This window comes from Megalops cyprinoides, chromosome 19, assembly GCF_013368585.1.
Source record: "Megalops cyprinoides isolate fMegCyp1 chromosome 19, fMegCyp1.pri, whole genome shotgun sequence".
Classification (NCBI taxonomy): domain Eukaryota; kingdom Metazoa; phylum Chordata; class Actinopteri; order Elopiformes; family Megalopidae; genus Megalops; species Megalops cyprinoides.
Window position 1 is genome coordinate 10,791,519 of NC_050601.1, and position 21,882 is coordinate 10,813,400.

The 21,882-nt window shown below is 48.8% G+C and overlaps 1 protein-coding gene across 1 annotated transcript; it reads left to right on the forward strand.

The window, feature by feature from the left end:
• The first annotated feature begins 1,632 nt into the window (after positions 1-1,632).
• setd1a (SET domain containing 1A, histone lysine methyltransferase) lies at positions 1,633-20,051 on the forward strand. Its single transcript, XM_036552471.1, has 21 exons — positions 1,633-1,653; positions 2,812-2,956; positions 3,486-3,584; positions 3,700-3,970; positions 4,253-4,377; positions 4,542-4,792; positions 5,676-7,548; positions 7,809-8,855; positions 10,126-10,308; positions 10,701-10,788; positions 10,909-11,078; positions 11,506-11,551; positions 11,646-11,856; positions 12,863-12,951; positions 13,126-14,645; positions 15,751-16,093; positions 16,461-16,633; positions 17,183-17,293; positions 17,521-17,640; positions 18,150-18,287; positions 18,528-20,051. Exons 2-21 carry the CDS (start codon positions 2,819-2,821, stop codon positions 18,699-18,701), a joined length of 7,170 nt encoding a protein of 2,389 aa, XP_036408364.1. The 5' UTR covers positions 1,633-1,653; positions 2,812-2,818; the 3' UTR covers positions 18,702-20,051.
• Positions 20,052-21,882: the final 1,831 nt, after the last annotated feature.

Sequence of the window (21,882 nt, forward strand, 5' to 3'; positions counted from 1 at the left end):
TATCATACCTTTAACTGACTCTGTAATAGTTTAATAATCAACTGGACAGAACTGGCAGAAGTAGCTACTGACGTACATACCTCTGGAAAATTCTACCAATATATTGTACGCAAATACTACTGACACATAATGAAGTGCATGCATGACCGGCACACCCAAAAGGGCAAGGCTCAACCCAGGCGTCTTCAATGACCTTCCGCAAGCCATAACGACTTCTCTTAACATCTACACCTCCACCTCCCTCAGGCGGTAGCAACACGGAAACACTGGTCAACTCAATGCCGCCCGTCAGTCACAAAACCGCCTCAACGGCTAACTAGGGATATTGAAATCATCGAGGCGTGATGGTTAATTGATTAATACAGGTTAAGTACAGGCAATACATATCGTGAAAATAACCACATTAACCATTTGACATGTCCCACCCCATTACAGTTTCCAGTATTTTACTAATCTCTAGGTAGCACACATTTCGACATCTAAAATATAGCCTACCGCTATATAACTTTGTGCTCGCAACCATCAGCAGCATTGTACCATTTTAATAACATTATTCTTGGTTGGTAAAGGTTTGGCGAAACTTTGCAACAAGACGACACGGCTAACATAATCTTTTATGTCATTGCAAACTACTTTATCTGCACATGGCACACAGTTCAACACGAAGAGGTCATTTAATGTCTTCACGTTGACTACTGCACTTGTAGCTAGTCCCTGAAATGCTAGAAATCTAGGCTGAAGTGGATTTAGCAAACTCAAAGCTGGTTAGCTCACTGCAGTTCCCGAGCCATATCGACAGACTTAAGACATTACCAATGTAATGTTACCTCTGTTACCAATGAAACCAGTCTTAGCTGGTTTAATCTTAGCTAGCCAACTGACAAGCTGAGCCAGAGCAAATCTACAACAAACGGCAGGCTGACTAGCTAAATGGAAGAAGGGTTAGCCCACTTAATTACCTACATCGAGGTTGTACACTTTCAGGCTCGTAGGTAGTGATACAATTTTACTTTAAGCGAGGGGGGGATAACGTTAATTTGCAATATCCACACTGCACAGAAGATTCGCACTGCTTTAGTCAGCTAGGTTAACCAACTAGATGCTAAATAACAACTAGCTACCTAAATTAGTTAATCCTAGACACCGACTGCATAGCTAGCGGGCTCCAGCTACGTATTATGCAACAATGGAAATAATAAAATAGCAAACAATAGCATACAGTTGGCATTGTTTTTATGAATCATTATCTGGAATATCACTCCCTCGCTAAAATTTCAGGACACCCACGAATTGGGACAAAAACTTTCCTTTGTTGAACTAACTAGCTAACTGACTAAATACAGTCAGACCGTTTTTGAGGAGTTCTCACATGAAATAACATCATTAATAACAGTCGCAGATTCGCCATTTACATGCACGCGAAAGTGTGATGAAATTGTCATTCATGTTGGTAGCTTGTCGATTCAAATATACCAAGAATATTTTTACTATAACACATGATCCTTTTATCAAGGCAAATGTGATAATGTAACGTGAAAATGGTTTTATCATTCATATTAATTTTCAAGCGACCGGTTGAAGTGTGTGGAAAGTGCTACAACCGAAACTCGAATTGATTCGCAGTGACTGATGGAGAACAGGCGAGGCTCTCAGGTTAGTACGCGATGGCCGCACACTGAGTTTTTCTTATATTTCAAAGTAAACACCGAATTAATGCTACAATTTATGGTATATGCTGCAATATTATAGCAACGGAACATTAGCGACGCCCTCAGTGGCTGGTTAGACGGGCCTCACCCGGAATCGGACTCGTTTTTCTGTCCAGGGCACTCTTGTGTTTTTACCGTCCGACCTAGGCCTATCTCGGAGCAGCGGGTTGGTAGTTTCGGTTGCCCGCCTCGCCCGAATCGATAGCGGTGTGTCAGTAGCTAGTATAGGTGAGATGGGGATTGATCAGGGTGAGGTAGGCGGACTCCAACGTAGCTAACCAGTTAGCAAATAGCTACAGTGAATTTGTTTATATCTGCGACTCCGTCACTTAACTACGATATGGTTTAAGATAGCTAGCTTGCTGTATTGTAAACGAGTATAGGTAGCTAATAGCAGCATTATACTTGGGTATAAGAATCGCAAGGTTGTCCGTATGTAAAGTTTTGTGCCGGCATGTTAGCGAGCGTTTTGCCATAATAAACAATGGGGAAATATGCTTGGCTTGCTACCCAGTCATCTAACAGTTAGCTCGCAAACTTAATTGAATTATATTTAAGTTAGCTAGCCTGCTAGGTAGCTAAAGTGGATTTGTTATCAGTAGCATAACGTTATTTAACCTCGATTTTTGTGATGACATTTTCTGCCTAGCTAGTTTTGCCTGTCCAAGCTTCACCGGGGAAACATTTTAGCTAGCTAACGTCACTTGTATTTATTAAGTTAAACGAATTTTTTAAGACAATACACTTAAAAAATATATATATTTTTTAAAATAATACTTTAGCCAGTGACGTTATACACCGTGCACAATGTGACAGTGCACATTTACCTATGCAGCAGTGATGCTACCAATGCAGTGTGGCTCGTCTGAATGTGGAGTTACCGGTATACGCGATAACCAGTCTAGTAAAATAATGGGAAAGTAAGTTCTGCAGCTTGGCATTTAGAATGCAACACTTCGCATCACGTCCGGTATCTTGTATAAAATTAACGACGTCATTGTTTTGATACTGGACCAAAATATATAGAGCAGTTGTATTTGTCTCTTTCACTAATGGACCGCCCAGTGTTACCAACTCTAAGGACGCCCTTTCTTTCCCTTAGTAATAGCATGGATCCAGACAGCGGGGCCGACAGTCAGCGAGCTCTCAGTCTGCAGTGGAAAAGCTACAAGCTTATCCAGGACCCTGCCATTCGTAGGGTCGCCCAGAAAGTCTACCGATACGATGGGGTGCACTTCAGCGTACCGGTCAGTGTTTGAATGAAGCTGTGTCGGAGGGGTGTGTGTGTGTATGTGTGTGCATGCGGCTGTTTGTGAGAAAATGAGCATTTTCCTTAATTGTATATCGATACGTATGTGTCTGTTATTTACATGCTTATTTATCTCAGTTGCTAAAGCGTGACACTGCTGCTAATGATCTGCTTTATTATATGTAACCTGTTGCCTTTTGTCATGGCACTGTGGATGCTGATTGTAAATGCATTGCTGTTGTAGTTATTGAGTCGCTGAAATTAATAGAAAGCCAACAGACCATATTTAACATGTGACTGCTCCAGGATCAGTGTGTTGTGGTGATGTTTGGATGGTGTTTCTTTCTGTGCCACTAGCTTTGGCCTAACTGATCCAGAAGTTAACAAGCACAGTTGGATATCAATCAAAGTATATATGCTAATGTGCTTTGGTGTCTATGTTAGTGGTTAAATCCCAGACAGTCTCCAGAATTTTATGTAGTTCCCTATTGTAATGAGGCATTAACACCACTCTCTGTCTACCCAAGGACTCGGGGTTCACCCCGGTGGGTGAATTGCGAGACCCCAGACCTCGCAGAATCTGGTCCAAACACACAGAGCTGTCCCTTCCAGTGCCCAAGTTTAAGGTCAGTTCTCCCGCTACTTCTCCTGCACCTGTGGCATTATCATATCATTTTCATTACTAGCAATGAGAACCACAGCAGGATCTTACCAATAGTTAACTTTCTTTCTTTTCCATAGCTGGATGAGTACTACGTGGGCCCCATACCTCTGAAGGAGGTGACCTTCGCGCGCTTGAATGACAACATCCGGGAGCCCTTCCTTGCGGAGATGTGCGCCAAGTTTGGGGAGGTGGAGGAGATGGAGATTCTGTTCCATCCCAAGACTCGCAAGCACCTGGGCCTGGCCCGCGTCCTCTTCACCAGCACCCGAGGCGCCAAGGACACCGTGAAGCACCTCCACAACACCTCTGTGATGGGCAACATCGTCCACGCCCAGCTGGACATCAAAGGTACTGTTTCGCTGATCACCTCAGCCAGGCAGGTAGTGTTGCCTCCTCAGTGGAAGTGCTTTGTGCTTCGGCCATTTCCAGCCTCGTCATGTACAAGTTTCCAATCTCAGTCCTTAAAGCATCTGATTTTTGTAAGATATTGTTATTTAGTGTTATTTTTTCACCCCAGTGGAGGGCCTCTCTCTTACAAAGATGCATTTTAACATTGTTCGTGGTGAATGGTGAATTTGTTTAGAATGACTAGAGTGTTGTATGTCTTCTTTCCATTTTCCCTGTGTGCAGGCCAGCAGAGGATGAAGTACTATGACCTGATAGTGAGTGGCTCCTACACCCCTCAGACTGTCCCCACTGGAGGGAAAGCCCTGACCGAGAGGTTCCAGCCCCCTGCTCCCTCACACCCCGACACGGTGAGGCTCAAGACGGCGTGGAGGGCTGGCGTATGGTTGAGCTTAAACGGATACTTTCTCTCAAGGAAATCCATTCAGGTTTTTTCACCTGTGCGCATGAGTACGCTGTCCATTCTCCCTCTTGACTGTGTCCCATCTAAATTCTGATTCTCTCCTCTGTACAGTCTTCAGATATCCGGCGTAGGCTCTCCACTGACGTCATGGGCACCAGCATGGGGGTACCTCCTCTCACCCCCGGCAGCACCACCCCCTGTTCTTCAGACACAGGCTTCAGTGAGCAGCGACTGGACACGCCCCCCTCCTCCATGGGGGGCCCGTACACCCCTGGCTCATCTGCCTCATCCCAGGGTGGGGGCACACCCTATACCCCCCGCTCCGGGACTCCCTACTCGCAGGACTCAGGCTATACTGGCAGGTCAGTTTGGTGCCCTTTTGGGGCCCTGTTCTATGTAAGTGGGGTGTGTGGTGAAATTGGTAGCATATGGATAGGACTTTGAAATAGTTTGTTAATGTATTATTGCTTGGTTAGTTGACCAATATTTTCATTTATGCAAATGGATATCAGTACTATGATTGAAGAAATGGTTTGTATCTAAATAAAATTTCTGTGGAGAAAGACTGTCTTTAAGCAGAGTTTAAATACATTGATTACAGAAATTGTGTGCATAATCATGTTCAGCATGTTACCAATATTCTGTTAATTAGAAGCAGGGCCAATATGGTGGCTTTAAATTGCTAACATAGCTGGAATGTGCTTTTTTCAAACTTCCAAGACCTACTTCAATGAGCATTTTATTTCAAGCTAAACTGCTCACAATTTTAACTGTCAGAATTTTGACAATTAGGTTATTTTCAACAGACACTTGACAATGTCTACTTCATATCCAAAGTCCTTACTAATTGGTAAATTATTTCGACAGTTTCTCAAGATTGACATTTCAGGCTCTAATCGTGTGGAAGTTGAGCAGTTTTTTTGTGTAGTTGAGGCAGTAGATAATGCAGCTGAAGTGGTATGCACAGCATCAGGGAGCTCTGTTTGCTTATGAAAGCAGTGCCAATGTAGATCACCAGTTATTTGGATTACAGCCATTTATTCAGGCTACAACTGAAATTTTAGGTGCTCTGTATGGTTGTTCGATTACTGTTAACTTTTTAACTATTGTTTACATTTTCCCTTGCAACATTTGAGCTGACATCTCATTTGCTACCAGTGAGTGTCAGCTCTTGTGTTTGCCAGGGATTTTGGGTGCTTACTGTACATTTGTGTGTGTGTCTTGAACCTGCTCTCTCTCTTGTAGGCATGGCAATGTGGGTTATGGCGGTGGGGGCACCTACCCTCCACCGGACCTGTTACCCTCCTCCTCTTGCTCCTCCTCTGCCGTTTCGTCCTCCTCTTCGCTTGGGGGGTATAAGCCCTCCCGTTACCACGACGATCCCCACGCGCCTCCTCCGGAGCACCTCCCCTACCACCGGGGTCGCCCTTCCTTTCCTCCGGCCGCCCCCTACCGCCCCAACGAGCCCCCCTGCTACCCGCCATACTCTGGTGCGGGAGGAGGGGGCCCCCACATGCCGCTGCACCCCCCCTTCCCACCCCCGCCACCCAGCTCCCACCAGGAGAGAGAGAGGGAGTGGGAGAGGGAGCGGGAGCGCGACAGAGACTCGGGGGGCAGGTACGGCTCCGGAATCGGCTCCCGCCGGTCCTCCTACCACCACCACCAACAGGACGCGAACTCCTCCTCCAAGTCGTCGTCGTCGTCGTACCATTCCCACCACCACCACCACTCGGAGCGGCGGGAGGACAGGGGCCACCGCAGCGGCAGCAGCGGGGGCGGCTCCGGCTCCGGCTCCCGGTCCGGAGACCACGGCCACCAGCGGCACCGGAACCACCACCACTCCCACAACCACCACAGCAGCGGCGGCAGTGGCAGCAGCAGCCGACGCAGAAGCAGCCATGACAGAGACCGAGACAGGGACAGAGACAGAGACCGCGACAGGGAAAGGAACCGGGACAGCGACTACGCCAACAGCTCCAACTCCTGCTACGGTCACACCGGCCCCAACTCTGGCCCCTCTTCCGCACAGGTGTCCTCCAACAGTGTCTCCCCACCCCCTGCAACCTACTCCTATCCCTCCTCCAAAGACCAGCCTCCGCCTCCTCCTCACGACCTGCCTCCCTCCTCGCACCTGGAGCCCCAACCGGTCTTCCGCACACCGCAGGCAGGGGGAGGACCCGGCGAGCGGGGGGCGGGGGGCGCCGGCAGTGACAAGGACTATCGGGTCATGCCCCACCACACCTCCCTGCCTCCTCCAGCCCCCCCTCCTCTACCGCCTGCTTCAGTCATTGCGGCCGCAGTTGCTGAAAGCTACGGCTCCGTGGACTACGGTCAGGAGAGCCCCAACCATAAGGAGCAGTGGGTGAGGCCCAAGCGGCGGCCCACCACCCCACCCTCCCCCCCTCAGACGACCCTTCCCGCATCTCCCCCCCACCCCTCTATCACGTCCTCCTCCTCTCCTTCGTCCTCGTCCCTTCCCCTGCACTCCTCCTCCCTCTCCCCCCCTCTGCCGCCCCTCCAGCGCAACTCCTCCTCCCCCGAGCCGGACTCCACCAACGAGAGCCTTCCGTTCGTCTACCACAGCAGCAGCCTGGACTCCCGCATCGAGATGCTCCTGAAGGAGCAGAAGGCCAAGTTCTCCTTCCTGGCCTCCGACGACGAGGAGGAGGAGAAGAAGGCCGAGGAGGAGGGGGGAGCGGTCGGGAGCGCGGGCGGGGACGAGCGAGCCCCTCCGGCGGGGCAGGAGGGCCGGAAGGCGAAGCAGAAGGAGGAGGACAGCGAGCGGGAGAGGCACAGGAGGAGAGAGGGAGGCGCGGGAGCCGGGGAGCAGGAGGGAGGCCGGCAGCGCAGGAAGGCGGAGCGGGAGAGGGAGCGGGACGGCCGCCGCAGAGGGAGGAAGGAGGGGGGAGAGGGGGAGGCGAGGAAGAGCCCGGCGCAGGTGGCCGCCGCTCCCTCCTCCACCTCCTCCACTCACACGCCTCCCCCGGACTCCACCCCGACACAGCTGAGCCGCGCTGGAGCGGCGCACGGGCGAGAGGAGCCCCCCCACTCTGGGCCGACAGACCCCCGCAAGAGACATGGGGCGCACACACCCCCCACCTACAACGGACAGGGCCAGGTAAGCACCGGCTATAGGACAGGCTCTGTGATGTGTGTGATGTGAATGATGCTGGTGTTGAATAGCCCAGGTGTGCATTACATATTAATGGTGCTTGAGCTTTTGAGAACAAATGAACAGCACCATGCCAATGCTGTTGATCTTTGCGAGTGCGTATAGTCCAGGTTTTATTGTGTGTATATGTATGAGAGCAGTGTTTGTGCGTGGCAGTGTGCAGACAGTCAGCATGCTTTAAAGGCCCGTTCTCTCTTCCCCGTCAGCCGTCCCCGCACTCCTCTGGTGAGGACATGGAGATTTCGGACGAGGATGATGAAAACGCAGTGGCCACGAGCAGCGCCGCCCCTCCCTCCTCCTCCTCTCCCACCCCCTCGTCTCAGTCTGCCCCGCCCTCCCAAACCGCCGACCCCTCCTCCTCACCCCCCGCCCTCTCCGACTCTTCACAGCACTTTGGCTCTGTCCTGCCTCCCCCCATGCCCTCATACCCCCCTCACCTACCCCCACCCCCACCTCCAGGGTTTTCCCTCCAGCCCCCTCCCCCTCCCGGGATCCCCCCACCCCTCCCTCACATGGATCTGCACCCGGAGTACCCCCCTCCCATCCCCCCTCACATGTACGACTACACCAGCTCCATGGAGCTGATGAACCAGTACAGCGGCGGGGCGCCCATGTCCTTCCAGATGCAGACGCAGATGCTGAGCCGGCTGCACCAGATGCGCATGTCCTCCAGCAACGGCACCGCCTCCCCCGGCGACGGCCCCCCCTCCGACTACCCCCCCTCGTACCCCCACGGCCTCTCCCACCTCCACTCCCTCCCGCCGCCCCACCCTCCCCCGCACCCACACCACCCGTACATGGACCAAGAAGGCGGGGGCGTGCACTACGACCAGGATCACCGCTACATGCCTCCCCCGATGCCGTACGCCTACCCCGACCCCCACAACCCGCAGCTCCCGCCGCCCCCCCACCACGGCCTCCCTCCCCCCCACTCCCCGTGGCCCCCTCACCTCGTCCCCCACCACTACCCCTCCTACCTGCACCCGCCCCCGGGCACGCCGGGCCCGCCCCACTTCGACGCGGCCGCCGCGGCGGGCTCCTCCTCATACGGGGCGCGGTTCGGGGGGGAGGACGGCGCCCAGATGGCTGCACAGTCCCAGAACCCCCACGAGGTCACGGTGCAGATGGTCCTGGCCGTGCTGATCCAGGAGATGAAGAATATCATGCAGAGGGACCTCAACCGCAAGATGGTGGAGAACATCGCCTTCGGCACCTTCGACGAGTGGTGGGAGCGCAAGGAGAGGAAAGCCAAGGTAGGGACCGCCACTGCTGCAGTCATTCGTTGGTGGTTTGTTCTCGTAAGCATGGCCATCAAGGCAGGCTAATGACGCTCTTTATGAACACACAAGACGGTAGCCTTGCATGCCCCACGTTTTCAATTTGCATCAGTTTGCCTGTGAGTAAGCGGTGGGAAAGCAAGGACAATGGTGATAAAGGCACATGCAGACATACATTTTTAATATGCGTAGTTCCTCTGCTTTGCAGGAGTGGTATGGTGAAGGTGAAGCAGGCGGTTATATGAAGCTGGGATTGCTAGCTGCATATGATAAACTAGTAACAGGTTGACTGTGAAGGCCTTGCACGTCGTCCCAAGAGAATTCGTTATTGCATTTGACAAGAAACCCTGTTACGAGATTTAAAAAAAAAGCTGTCAGAGTATGGCAAGTGCAGTCAGCTTTATAATACATAAATGGATATGCACAGAACTAGAAAATCTTGTCTGAATAACAAATTTCTGCCAGAATTCAGTTATTCTTTGATCTGGTATTGTATTCCCCATTGTGTATTCCATGCCAAGACAAATCTAAAGGAGTGCCTGACATTATCCCCCTCTAGTGGTGGTAAAAATAAAGCACACATTTGTGCGGTGAATGTTTCACATTACTGGTGTCTAACGTCAACGGACTTCCAGTAATGTTAATTGATTCTGTAGAGCTGGCATTTTTGCTCAGCAAGCTGTAAACTGTCAAATGGAAACTCAAGAGTGTTTGTGTAATATTTAGCACAGAGTCTAATATTCTGTCTGCTGATACTAAAATAGAGGGTAACCACCTTTTATGAATGTCACAAAGTTGGAATGCTCTAAGCAGCAAAACTTTATAGATCTGAAAAAAGACTAAGAATTTTAAGTTTCTCTTCTTGATCTGAGTCCCTGTACTAATGATATAAGCAGTCAGAGGAGCAGTTTCACAAAAGAAATCAAACTTCATTTATCCACAGTTTGATCAGTAAGAATGACTGTAGAAGCTAGTTTTACATCAGATTTTGTGTGCAGAACGTTTGCCACAATTACCTAAAAGTGCACACATGCTAAAAAGCATTCACTCAGAGTTATAAATGTAGGGAATATCTGACTAGAATTTTGCAGTGGGGTCAGAAACTCTTTGATCCTGAAAAAACTTGGCATTTTAATACATTCATTTAAACCAGGTAACAAGCTGAAATGGGCCTAATGACCTGTGTCCTCCTCATTATCCTGAAATGTGGACATGTTTCATGGCTACGATCCCCTTCCTTCCGCAGCCTTTCCAGACGGTGGTGCGGGGTCTGTCTGCGGTGCGCGAGGAGGAGAAGAAGGAGAAGGAGGAGAAGGAGAAGACGAGCAGCCGGCCCCGGGAGCCCCTGCTGTCTCTGGTGGACTGGGCCAAGAGCGGAGGCCTGGAGGGCTTCTCTCTGCGCGGGGCTCTCAGGCTGCCCTCCTTCAAGGTACCTGCATGCCCACTGCGTATGACCACACAGTGCATCAGCACTGAGCTGTCTGTGTGTACATTCAGCATGTTACAGTACTAGCTAAAAGCTTTGACTCATCTGATTAAGATAATGGGAAACATGCATTCAAAGAAATTTTGATCTGAATGCTTATGCTTAAATGACAGAAATTTTGTTTCTTAGCCACCAACTTCACTATTTATATTTGACTATGTATGAATTTCTTTCCAGAAAATATTATTATTGTTAATATTATTAAATATTATTATACTATTATTCTAAAGTGTGGAAAAATAGTAAAAAAAAAAATAAAGAAAAATTCTTTTGTGAGTAGGTGTGTCCACACATTTCATTGGTATTGTATATGAATTATGTGTGTGTTCCTATAGGTGAAGAGGAAAGAGCCCCAGGAGCTCACGGATGGTGGGGAGCTGAAGAGGCCCCGCCCTTCCACCCTACCCGACGAGGAAGACGAGGGTGAGCTCTTCATCGCGCCCCCCCGTGCTCTGCATGTTGTAGGCACACTGACAGAACAGCAGCTTGTTGGACGTTTCTGTGCTCCCCTTTCACTCCTCTGTCTGCCTCTCCCTCCCGCAGACTCGTACCAGGAGAAGGCTCCAGGAGCCGCCAGGGGGCTGGAGGAAGGGGACGAGGGCACAGAGGCCGACATGGACGGGAGGAGAGAGAGGAAGAGGATGAAGAGGCAGAAACCCCTGGACCTGGACAGCGAGGGAGAAGAGACCTCGGATGGATCCTCCTCAGACAAAGTGCGTCTCTTTCCAAAGTCTCCCAGAATAATCTTACACCTTGTTGCTCACTTCCACTTTGTTGGGTGTATTTACTGTATACATATAAAACTTATGTTCCGTTAGAGTTCTTAAAGTTTAGGAGTACAAAACACTGGGTCAGACTGTCTGGAAGTCTGGATTCAATAATGTTTTATTGCAAGTGTTAGTAGTACTAACATTTTTTGGAAGAGGTAGGAAGAGGTGTACATGCCAAGTGGTTGTGGTGAATTTTCTGTGTTTGAAATGAGTTATTTTACCAATACATCTATTTTTGCATTTTACGTGTTTTTATTAAGTCCAGATGTTTCCCAAATACTTTGAAGGAGATAGAAAGTGGAGCTATCACCATTGCAGATTATTAGGCCTCTGCATAGAGCTCACCACACCGTTGTGATTACCTTTGCAGGAGGATGATGACGATGAAGACAGCGATAAAGAGGATGAGTCTGAAGGTAGCCCACATCACACGCTTGCCCGTATTGTTCCTCTGTGCTGTTCTTCACTGCAGTGTCGCCGTTAACCCGGCTCTCTCTCTCTCCCCCTTAGACGAGGCAGTTAGCGCTGATAGCGACGATGAGAGTGGCTCCTCTTCCTCTTCAGAGAGCTCTTCGTCGTCTTCCTCATCTTCCTCCTCCTCCTCTGAAGACGAAGAGGAGGATGAAGAGGAGGGCGAGAGAGCACTGGACAGTGAAAGCGCTGACACCATGGATGAGTCTACGATGGACAGCACACTTCTGGATGGGGAGAGAGAAGAGAGGTATAGTGTACTGAGCATTTCTCGGTTAGGGTTTAAGCAGATTTTTTAATCTGCATTGATTTAATAAATAGATTTAATATCTGCATCTGGAATTACTGGATTAGTGGAATATGACGTATGGCATATTTTTAATAAACTCAATAATAAATGTAGGTTAAGTTTGTGAAGTTTGCATGGGCTGTTGTATCACATAACAGTGAAAATATTCGGTATAATTTAAATTACAAATACATTCAACATTCTTTGTTGTTGAAGTTTAATGTTTAACCTTGAAGTCACTATAGAGGAGTTCATGTGTGATGTTTGAAGCTCAGCTGCCCAACTGTGCAAATGATAAACATTTTCGTCCCCCCAAAGTTAATGAACCACAACAGCAGGCTTATGCATTTTGATCTTGAAGAGAAGAACAAACGAAGTTGATGAATAAATTAAAGCCACCAATTTAGACAGTGAACCAGTTGCTTCAGTCCTCTGTGTAGCTTTTCTCCAGCTTCTTAAAGTGATCTTTATGTAAATTGTGGGTCACTGGTATCACGATTGTGAGTGAAGTTACTGTGATTTAGTGATTCATCAGATCCAAAGAGAGATATAAATTGATGGACTCAGATTTGATTGAAAGGTCATTGAAAGGTCATGGGAAATACTGATTTGTTGTGAATAGGAACTCTTGAACATTGCTTAAGTGGCACTCTTTCTGGCCTGGGCTGGGAAAGTCAAGATTGTGGAAATTCTAATCAGTGCATGTTGTCATTCAGTTTCCTGTGTTGCATAAGAAAGAACATGTTGAGGCGATTTTATTTGCAAAATGGAAAGTAAGCACAAGCACACTTTAATGTATATTTCCTGAAAATACTTTGCGATTAAAATGTGTTTTTCCAGGGAACAGCATGAATGTATACTCTTCACTACGCTTATAACTCCAGTGTATTCATGACTTCATATTTAACTGCTGTTTGGTTGTAATGTTTTTTGTGGAGGGAAAGAGACATTGTCTGTGTTGTTTCAGGGAAAGACGCCTCAACCAATCATCTCTGGCTGCCACTCCAGGGGGCATGAAGGCCATGGAACCATCACACAATGCAGAGGTCGAGTCAGGTCAGTCAGAGGTCATGGGTCACAGTGGGATTGTGGGAAGTAATGAACAGAGCAGTTATATTTCACTGTGTGTTTGTGTTGCCTGTTCGACTCAATGAGTGTATCTCAGATGAGATGCGAGGGCACGAAACGTGAGTAAACTGAACTGCAAATTTCTGTCACAATTTTCCTCAGTGAAAATGGAGGCCCGAAAGACGGACATGGCAGAAAAACAAGCAGGAGCTCTCTCCTTCTTGGAACGGCGCCCCACGTCACCTCCAGCCCCACGTCCCTCCTCCCCCATCCTGCTCCTGCCTCCTCTCAAAAAGCGCCGCAAGACCGTCTCCTTCTCCACAGAGGAGGCCGAGAACAAAGCGGGCCAGCCCTCCTCCCTCCTCAGCGACCCCCTGTCGCCGTCTCCGTCCCCCACCCCAGCACAGTCCCTCCTCCTCTCCCCTGTCAAAGCCCAGCTGCCAGAGTCCATCCTCACCTCCTCCTCCCCTGGTGCCACACCATCGCCCTCTGCTGGGCCTTCGTCTGCTCCTTCTAAGCCCCTTCCAGTCCTTCTCCCCTTCGCCTCCAAACCGGGCGAGGCCAGCACCCTGTCCCCATCCCCTTCCTCCTCCCCTGCTTGTGTTCTTACCGTTCCCCCTCCGGTCCGCTCCTTGCGTCCGGACGAGCCCAAAAAGAGCCCCGGCCCCCCAGCGTCCCCCCAGAGCGCCCTGGCCAAGTCCCCGCCCGCCTCCAAACGGGGCTTCATCAAGGACACGTCCCCGAAATCTCCGGCCCTCTCCGCCCCTCCTGTGTGTCGTACTGTGCAGAACTTACCTCTGGATCACGCCTCCATGGTCAAGATCACCTTCGAGGAGCCGGCCCCCGTCCCCACCGCCCCGGCCCAGAGGGGTCGCCCCAGGGGCCGCCCCCGGACAGTCAGCCTCTCCGCCGCACCCGCGGCCTCCGTCCCTCCCAAAGAGGAGGAGGGCGAGGAGGCCGAGGGCCTGAGGGAACACAAACTGAGACTCAGGGAGCAGCTGGGAGCCTCCAGTCTGTTACAGCTGGCCTCCGCGGCCGGCACGCCTCCCCCCGACCTCTCCGTCCTGGCGGACGTGGCTCTCAAGCTGGACCCCGAGGCCCAGGATTCGGAGGAGACGGAGACGTCCGACGAGGCGGAGGAGCAGCAGCAGGAGCTGGAGAGGGGCGCGGAACGGACCGCCGCCCCGCTCGCCCCTCAGCCGCCCGCCCTCAACCCGGAGGGGCTCTTCGTCTGGCAGGAGCACAACTACTCCAAACCTCTGACCCTCCCCGCCGCCCCTCTCGCCCCGGCCCAGAAGAAGACCAAACCCGAGCCGCAACCTGTGGTCCTCGCTGCGGAGATCGACCACCACACCATCACCGGGGTGCTGGAGGCCCCCGAGGAGGTGATTGGGGAGCCGCAGATGGCCAGGGGGGATGCCTCGGAGCTCTACCCGCCTGTGGACGCTCTGACCGAGCTGGCCGTGCTAGCCGAGGCCGGGGATGCTGAGGCACAGACCAAACCCTCTGTTGTATCCCCCGTCAAGAAGAGGGGGCCCGGAGACAGAGACGTGGAGATGGAGGAGGTGGGCAAGGGGAAGAGCAAAGACAGGAAGAAGAAGAGGAAAGAGAAGCAGGAACAACAGCAGATGAAGAAGCAGAAGGAAAGACAGAGCAAGAAGCAGAGGAAGAAGAAACCAGAGGTAAAGGGATGTGGGAAATCGGGACACTGGCGACAGTCGAGATGTCTGTAAAATATTGTTAGACTCTTTTGAACAGGCACTCTGAACCGTGTTTGATATGGGAGTCCATTCATTGAGATTCGTTTAATTTACATATGCACATGATTTTGAAGTAGTGTTTTTTTGCGCCATTTCCTGTTTACAGATACTTTCTTCAGCTTTTAATTTGCATTCACCTTGGCTGTATGGCATTTTACTGATTCAGTTTTCACCTGACACTTAATGACATGCCCGTAGGGAGTCGGCCCCCTGAGGTGTGATCTCCTTGAAGTGCAATCAGGAGCTGATACTGCAAGTTTTTTTTGACAGTTGAGCGTTCAATAGGCTTGTGCCGCTTCTGTGGTTTTCCAGGCCAAAAATACCACAGTTCTTTGTGTTACCTTCGTAGTTATTACGCTTACCACAGAAGTGCGATAAATCACACTGCAGCTGTTTCAAAGTACTTAACATTTTTAAAAATTGCCTCGGTAGAAATATATCAGATTCGTAAAGCTAACTGGTTCTTTCATGTATTTTGGAAAATAGATTATGAAATTAGCTGAGCAGACAGTTAAACTCAGGGCGGAAAAAAAAGTTGCTTTGCTTAATCTCCCTGATGGTGAACACCATGTTTACCCACTGATTTCAGGAGAGATTGCTGCGGTGTTCCACATGGGGGCATGTGTGTTTTACAATGGCAAGATTGTCCTCTGTTTTTTAGCCAGCTAGCGAGGCTGTCTGGCGCATTATAAAACACATACTGCAGTGCCATTTCAAATTCATAAACCATTATTATACATGCCGGTATTACCAAATACCAGCATAACCTTTGAATTATTCATTTTTGTGTTATCATAATAACAGTTAGTGAAGAGTATTTTTGTGTTCAAGTAGAAATTATGCATAGTGGGAAAATGTGTTTATTTGGTGGTCCATATGAGGGTAACTAGTTGTAAATGATTTGCTGATCTCAGGAACTCTGCTGCACATGTCCGATGTATGTCCATTCATTAGAGTGTGGCGTTTTCATCCTGTGAAACATATTCGGTGTCATCAGCTTATGACTCTCTCTTCCGGTGTCTTTCAGGAACTGGACCTGGAGGAAGACATAGACGTGGAGCAGCTGGAGCCAGGGGAGCTGAGCAACTCCGAGGAGGATGAGGAGGACGAGGAAGAGCGGGAGCTGGAGGAGATGAGGAAGAGCGAGCGGCTGAGCCTCCAGCCGGCCCGGCCCAAGCCCGCCGGCCGGCACACGCCCAAGCGCTACGAGCAGAGGAGCGAGTTCGAGCAGATGACCATCCTCTACGACATCTGGAACACGGGCCTGGACACGGAGGACATGCGGCTGCTCAAGATGACCTACGAGAAGCTGCTGCAGGAGGACCACAGCACCGACTGGCTCAACGACACGCACTGGGTCCACCACACCAATATCCTTTCAGTGCAGGGAGCGCTGGGAAAACAGCGCCCTCCTGCTGTCAGGTAGGGCTGTGCACTGTGCTGAGATGAGTGATGGGGAGCTTCAGACCTGGAGGCCTGTGGAGCCTCTTGTTTTCCTTCTACCCCAGAGTGCATTCCCTAATTTAAATCAGCAGGCTGTTACACTTAGTCACAAGGTTTCCATTTAAAGCTTATTGGAATGTGACCCTTTAGGTTACAGTTGTATGCAGTCGCCTGCTTTATTAGTAGCAGATTGGTGTCATGCAGATATAAATCACAAAGGAATGGGCATGTCCCTGCAGTTAGGCGCCACTCTGCCCGTGTCCAGTGGTTGTGACCTTTAACCCCCATCCGCACTCACCAACATCCCGAACCCGCGGCGTAAGAAGAAGAACCAGGACGAGCAGCTGAGGGAGCACCAGACCGGCTGTGCCCGCAGCGAGGGCTACTACGCCATCAGCCGCAAAGAGAAGGACATCTACCTCGACATCGATCCCGTCACCTCCCAGGAACCGGACTACGACAACACGGTACCGCCGCCACACCCCGCGCGCCGTATGAATGCAGCTCTGTCTGAAGGGGGTGACCCAAGCCCAGCAGTTTGTGAGGTTCAGATGCAGGCCAGAGTGGTTAAGACATCATCCTATTGTGTATTCATTCATTTGGCAGCTGATCCAGAGCAACGTACCAGGCTAATATGGTGTGATAGATACAGCATGTCATTACAACAGTAAGAACAAGGGCAGAGAACTGAAGCACATGTAGTGTCCAACATAAAATAAATAATGCAAATATTAGTTTTCATCGGTATTTACGGTTAAGCTGCCAGATTCCTAAGGAGTGGTATCAATTCCAAGAGAGATTAGATTTTGATGAATTTTTGTCAATAAGTGGTGTTGAAATTCATGTTGAACTAAATTCAGTCAGTTTCAGATTCAGTTCATAAACTCAGTAGTCGAGACAAACAAATTATTATTTTTGGCACTAATATCACTCTGTAGATGCCAGAGTGACACAGGCCAGAAGGAGAGATTTGCTGGCATGTAGGCTCTGATCTCCCTTGTCTGACTGTCCTTCAGGGCACGAACCGCATATTGTCCGAGAGGCGCTCGGAGCAGCGGCGTCTCCTCAGTGCCATCGGGACCACAGCTGTCATGGACTCTGACCTGCTCAAGCTGAACCAGCTCAAGGTAGGAGCCCCAGAGACGGGCATCACACGCCCCTCTCCTCACAGTCCAGCTCTCAGATACAGCCATGCAGTTACATTAACACACGTAATTTACACACCCACAAAGTGACCTTAACAGTCACATTCTGAAAAGCTCCCTTTGATGAAAAGGACAGTTTGAGCGCTCAGAATGGGGCAAGTGGACGTTGTGAAATAACGTCGTAACGTGTCTCTGTGCCCCTCCCGCAGTTCCGGAAGAAGAAGCTGCGATTCGGCCGCAGTCGCATCCATGAGTGGGGGCTGTTCGCCATGGAGCCCATCGCTGCCGATGAGATGGTCATAGAGTACGTGGGCCAGAACATCAGACAGGTACCGTGCACGCCCATATTATTCCTCACTCACTCATTCTGCCTGCACGCTGTACACCTAAAGAAAAGGCCCTGTATCCTGATGACATGATATTAGACATGAAAGGTCATCTTCTGAGAAAGAAGGATCAAAGGAAAGTGTGTAGTCAGGTATATTAGGCATTTATTAATCATCGATTATGTGAGAGAAAAATCACAGGGTTTTTGTTTTCAAATATGTATTCACAATTATACAAACCTTCTATAAAAGCTTCCAGTTAGATTTACGGGGTAAATGGTGATTGTAAGGTAATGCTACTAACAAAATCGTTAGTAGCATTACCTTACAATCACCATTTACCCAGAGAACATCCAAAGCCTCTCTGTAGCGATGAGCGGATGGTGGTGATCTGTGGATGGCAGGCTAAAGCTGCTTGTCGAGGAGTTTGTGTCATTTCCCTATGTTTGTTGGGTGTGTGCACTTGATTACTTGGCCCTGGGTGACGATGCTGTGTCACTGCTTACTCTCAGATGGTGGCTGACAACCGAGAGAAGCGCTACGCACAAGAAGGCATTGGGAGCAGCTACCTATTCAGGGTGGACCACGACACCATCATCGACGCCACCAAGTGTGGCAACCTAGCCCGCTTCATCAACCACTGCTGCACTGTGAGTACCTCCCCGTCATCCACCAGGCTGCATGCTCTGTGCCAGTCATCTGTAGATCATGGTGTAGTTTCTGATGCCTGTGTCTTTCACTGTTGCGCCACAGCTTACTGAATGTGAACCCATCCTCCTGGTTCACCTGGCCCTTTCTGTTGTTATCTTGTACTGGTTTCCTCTTCTCCTTCATCATTCTTCTTCCCCCTCCTGGGTGTTCTCCATCCCTCATTCCCTACCCTTTCACAGCCCAACTGCTACGCCAAGGTGATCACCATTGAGTCTCAGAAGAAGATCGTTATCTACTCCAAGCAGCCCATCGGCGTCAACGAGGAGATCACCTACGACTACAAGTTCCCCATCGAGGAGAACAAGATCCCCTGTCTGTGCGGGACAGAGAACTGTCGCGGCACGCTCAACTAGTGACTGACCACGTGCTGGTGACCACGCCTCCACGCTGCCTGGAAGGGACAGGGAACCTGTAACAGGACGGTCAGCTGGCATAGGGCCTGTGCAGATGGCCCTCCCACCTGTAGCTCTCCCTCCTTTCCCACATCCAATCAGAGAGCTCTTCTCTCTGAGTGAAAACGCACACAGCCTCCTCACCCTCTTGCCCTGGCACACTCTGGCCCTGTTTCGTGTAGTTGCTGTTGCATATTTGCACAGCTTTTGTTTTTTTTTCCCCCCCTCCCAGAGGGACACGCAGCCAAAAAAAACATGCACATCCCCCCAAAACCTGCGCGAACAGTTTAACAGTAACGGCGTCGCGACCGAATTTGGTACCACGACTTGAGGATTCTCTGAAAGCAGTTTGCAAGTAATGAAGGAGATAGAAGGGTGCCCTGAAAGGTGAAATTGATCACTCCCAAAACTGCTGTCTTGGCCGTCAGAGTTGCAGTGTAACATAACTCCTATGTTAGTACCACTGTCCTCTGTGTGTTAGACTGAAGTTTTCATCTGGGGGGCACAGTCTTGCCCTCCATGGTAATGCAGCTCATCTGTAGTAAAGCTCTTAAACCTGGTAGTGTAGCATCCCTGGATATCCTGAGCTCCAAACCCTTGAAAATATGGACCCCCTGCTAACACACAGACGTACAGAGAAACCATTAAGGGTTTGCAGCATAAAAGCCAGGCTAATGAGTCACACACATCCCCGTTTGTTTGGACAGAACATGCGAGTTTTTGAAGTCTGGGTTGTTTAGGGTTTTATTCACTATTGTTTTAATGTTTTAAGTACAAAAAACTGTAAGTACCTTACAGTAAAGTGGGTTAAAGTGTGTCCACCGTCCTTAGTGATCAGTGCTTCACCACTTCTTCAAGTCTATAATCTATTTTCCTTGTGTGACTTTATACTGATTCCCTTGTAAGCACCTACATGTTAAGAGATGGCTGCACCGAGTTCCCCTGCCCTACATTTGAAGTGTTTTGACCATTCTATGTTAGGACAAACTTTTTTATGTAGAAAAAAAGACCGTAGCCTCAGTTGATTTAAATACTATTATTGCTATTAATTTTAGTCTGCAGGATAGCACAAGAGGGATCACTCTAATTGTACATTTTTTCCTTGATGGCATACGCAGAAATGTTTTTACTGTCGGTTCAGCATGAGCAGAAACAGGTGAACATTTATGACAGCGCTGGCGGTTTCAAGCGGCCTTTCTGAAGTCATACAGCTGAGCAGTCTGGGCGTTTCGCTCTGTCTGTTACCCGAGGTTCCGTGGAAGTCAGCCTGCACTTGTTGGCCAGTCAGCAAGATGCACTGGGAAGAAATGCTTCATGGTTTCAACATGAAACCGAAATGTCTGACAGTTTTTCCCCTCCCCATTTGAAGAACCAGAGCAAAAAATTCTTTATTGACAGGCTAGACAAGGTCACAGCTACGTTGGATTTGTTCCAAAATTGTGCAAGTTTGTATCTGATAGACTTTGTCCCCATTTCTCCGTGTGTGTTTTGAGGGGAAAGCTATATAAATTAGTGTCAAGAGTTGAGTTATGAACAAGTCTTTATGTGTTCACTCTTTATCATCCAAGGAAATCTGGGTAATCTTTCTCTCCTGGAACTAGGGTACCGGTTTCTTTTCCTCAAATGCTGTGCTTAGTGTCATTTTAGAAAGGAACTAGAGGTGACTTGACAAGCTAAGTTAAATCTGCTTGTTCATCCAAACAACTTTTTTTGTAAATTGTGATTATCTTTAGCATGGGAAATGAAGGACAGACGAGCGCCTCCACCATTGGCAGGCTGGAAAAGTTGTGTACGTGAGTGTCTGATTCCCAACTGCCTGTGTTACTCTGGCCTCTGGGAATAAAAGAGGTGTGGCCATATATCTCTTCTACCATTTGTTGGTTCCTGTTAGGCACCCTGAACTCAGGCAGTGTCAGCCATGGTGTCAATAGTTTCTCATTTTATTTTCTAAACTTCTTTTCAGCAGTTTGTTCATAAGAAGGAAACCTGTAAGATATTTCTAACTGCAACAGAAGCCGTTCAGTACAAACCAACCCACAGAATTATAACAAAAAAGGGGAAAAAAGTTCAGAGAATTAAGTGTAAATATTGTAGAGGTGTTTGTTTCTCGTAGAAACACACTGGTATCAGTCTGTAAATACGTTCTTCTTCCTTTCCTACTCCCAGAAAAAGTGTACATACCTTTCCATTCAGTTCTCTTATTTTTGTTTTGTTGTTTTAATTTGATTTATTATTTTAATATTATTTGCAATATTTCTCTTGTATTAATGCGTTGGACCCTTTATTAATGGTGCATTAAAATATTTTTTAAAAAAAGGAAGGTATTTTGTCATTATTCACTTGTTTTCATTGTAGGTGCAAATTTCATCGGGAATCTGGGTGTAGTGGAAGTAATGATGAATGATTATTTCAGCAATCCACAGGCTAAACATAGCTCAAGCTAAATCCAGCTCAAACCAGATAACACTGGAGCTACATGAAAAAAAAAAAACTAAATTGTCAACTAGAACTGTTTATTTGGGAGCCGTCTGGATTGTTGCAGGCAACGGTCATGCTTGGCATTTCTCTTGTGGAATTGTGTCAGACTTTCCTATTGTGCTGATGGTGGTTATAGGGTCACAGCCTACACAGTGTAATTTGATAACTGTCTTATGGGTTTCTGTGACCTCACCAAGAGCATGCTGTTTTTTGTGAATCTCACACTGCTGTTCTCAGCAACATTATGCTCTCAATGGAAAAGGTAGATGGAGCAATCAACTCCTCTATCTGCTAAAGGCTGACAGTGGTAGAGAACTAGCACAGCAATGTTGTGTTGGTTCCTGTTTAAACCAAATTTTTCATTATTCTGAGTCATTTTGAGCTTTCCAGCCCAAAATACAACCTAAGTAAGATGATTTTAAAATAATAGCCATTTAAAATGTAAATTATGCTGGATTGCTTGATTACTGCCGAGCACTGGTCAATTGTATGTCTGTTTGCTTGCCTGTGGTTACACTCCACGCTGAACAGAAGTGCAGTATAAGATGGTTGCATGCCAACCATTATCATGAACATCTTTCTTCCCCACAAGTGGCAAAGTCTTTTTTTCAGTCTTTTTTCAAGCCTTCTATTTTCACTGTTTCCCATGTGAGTATGCCTTAGT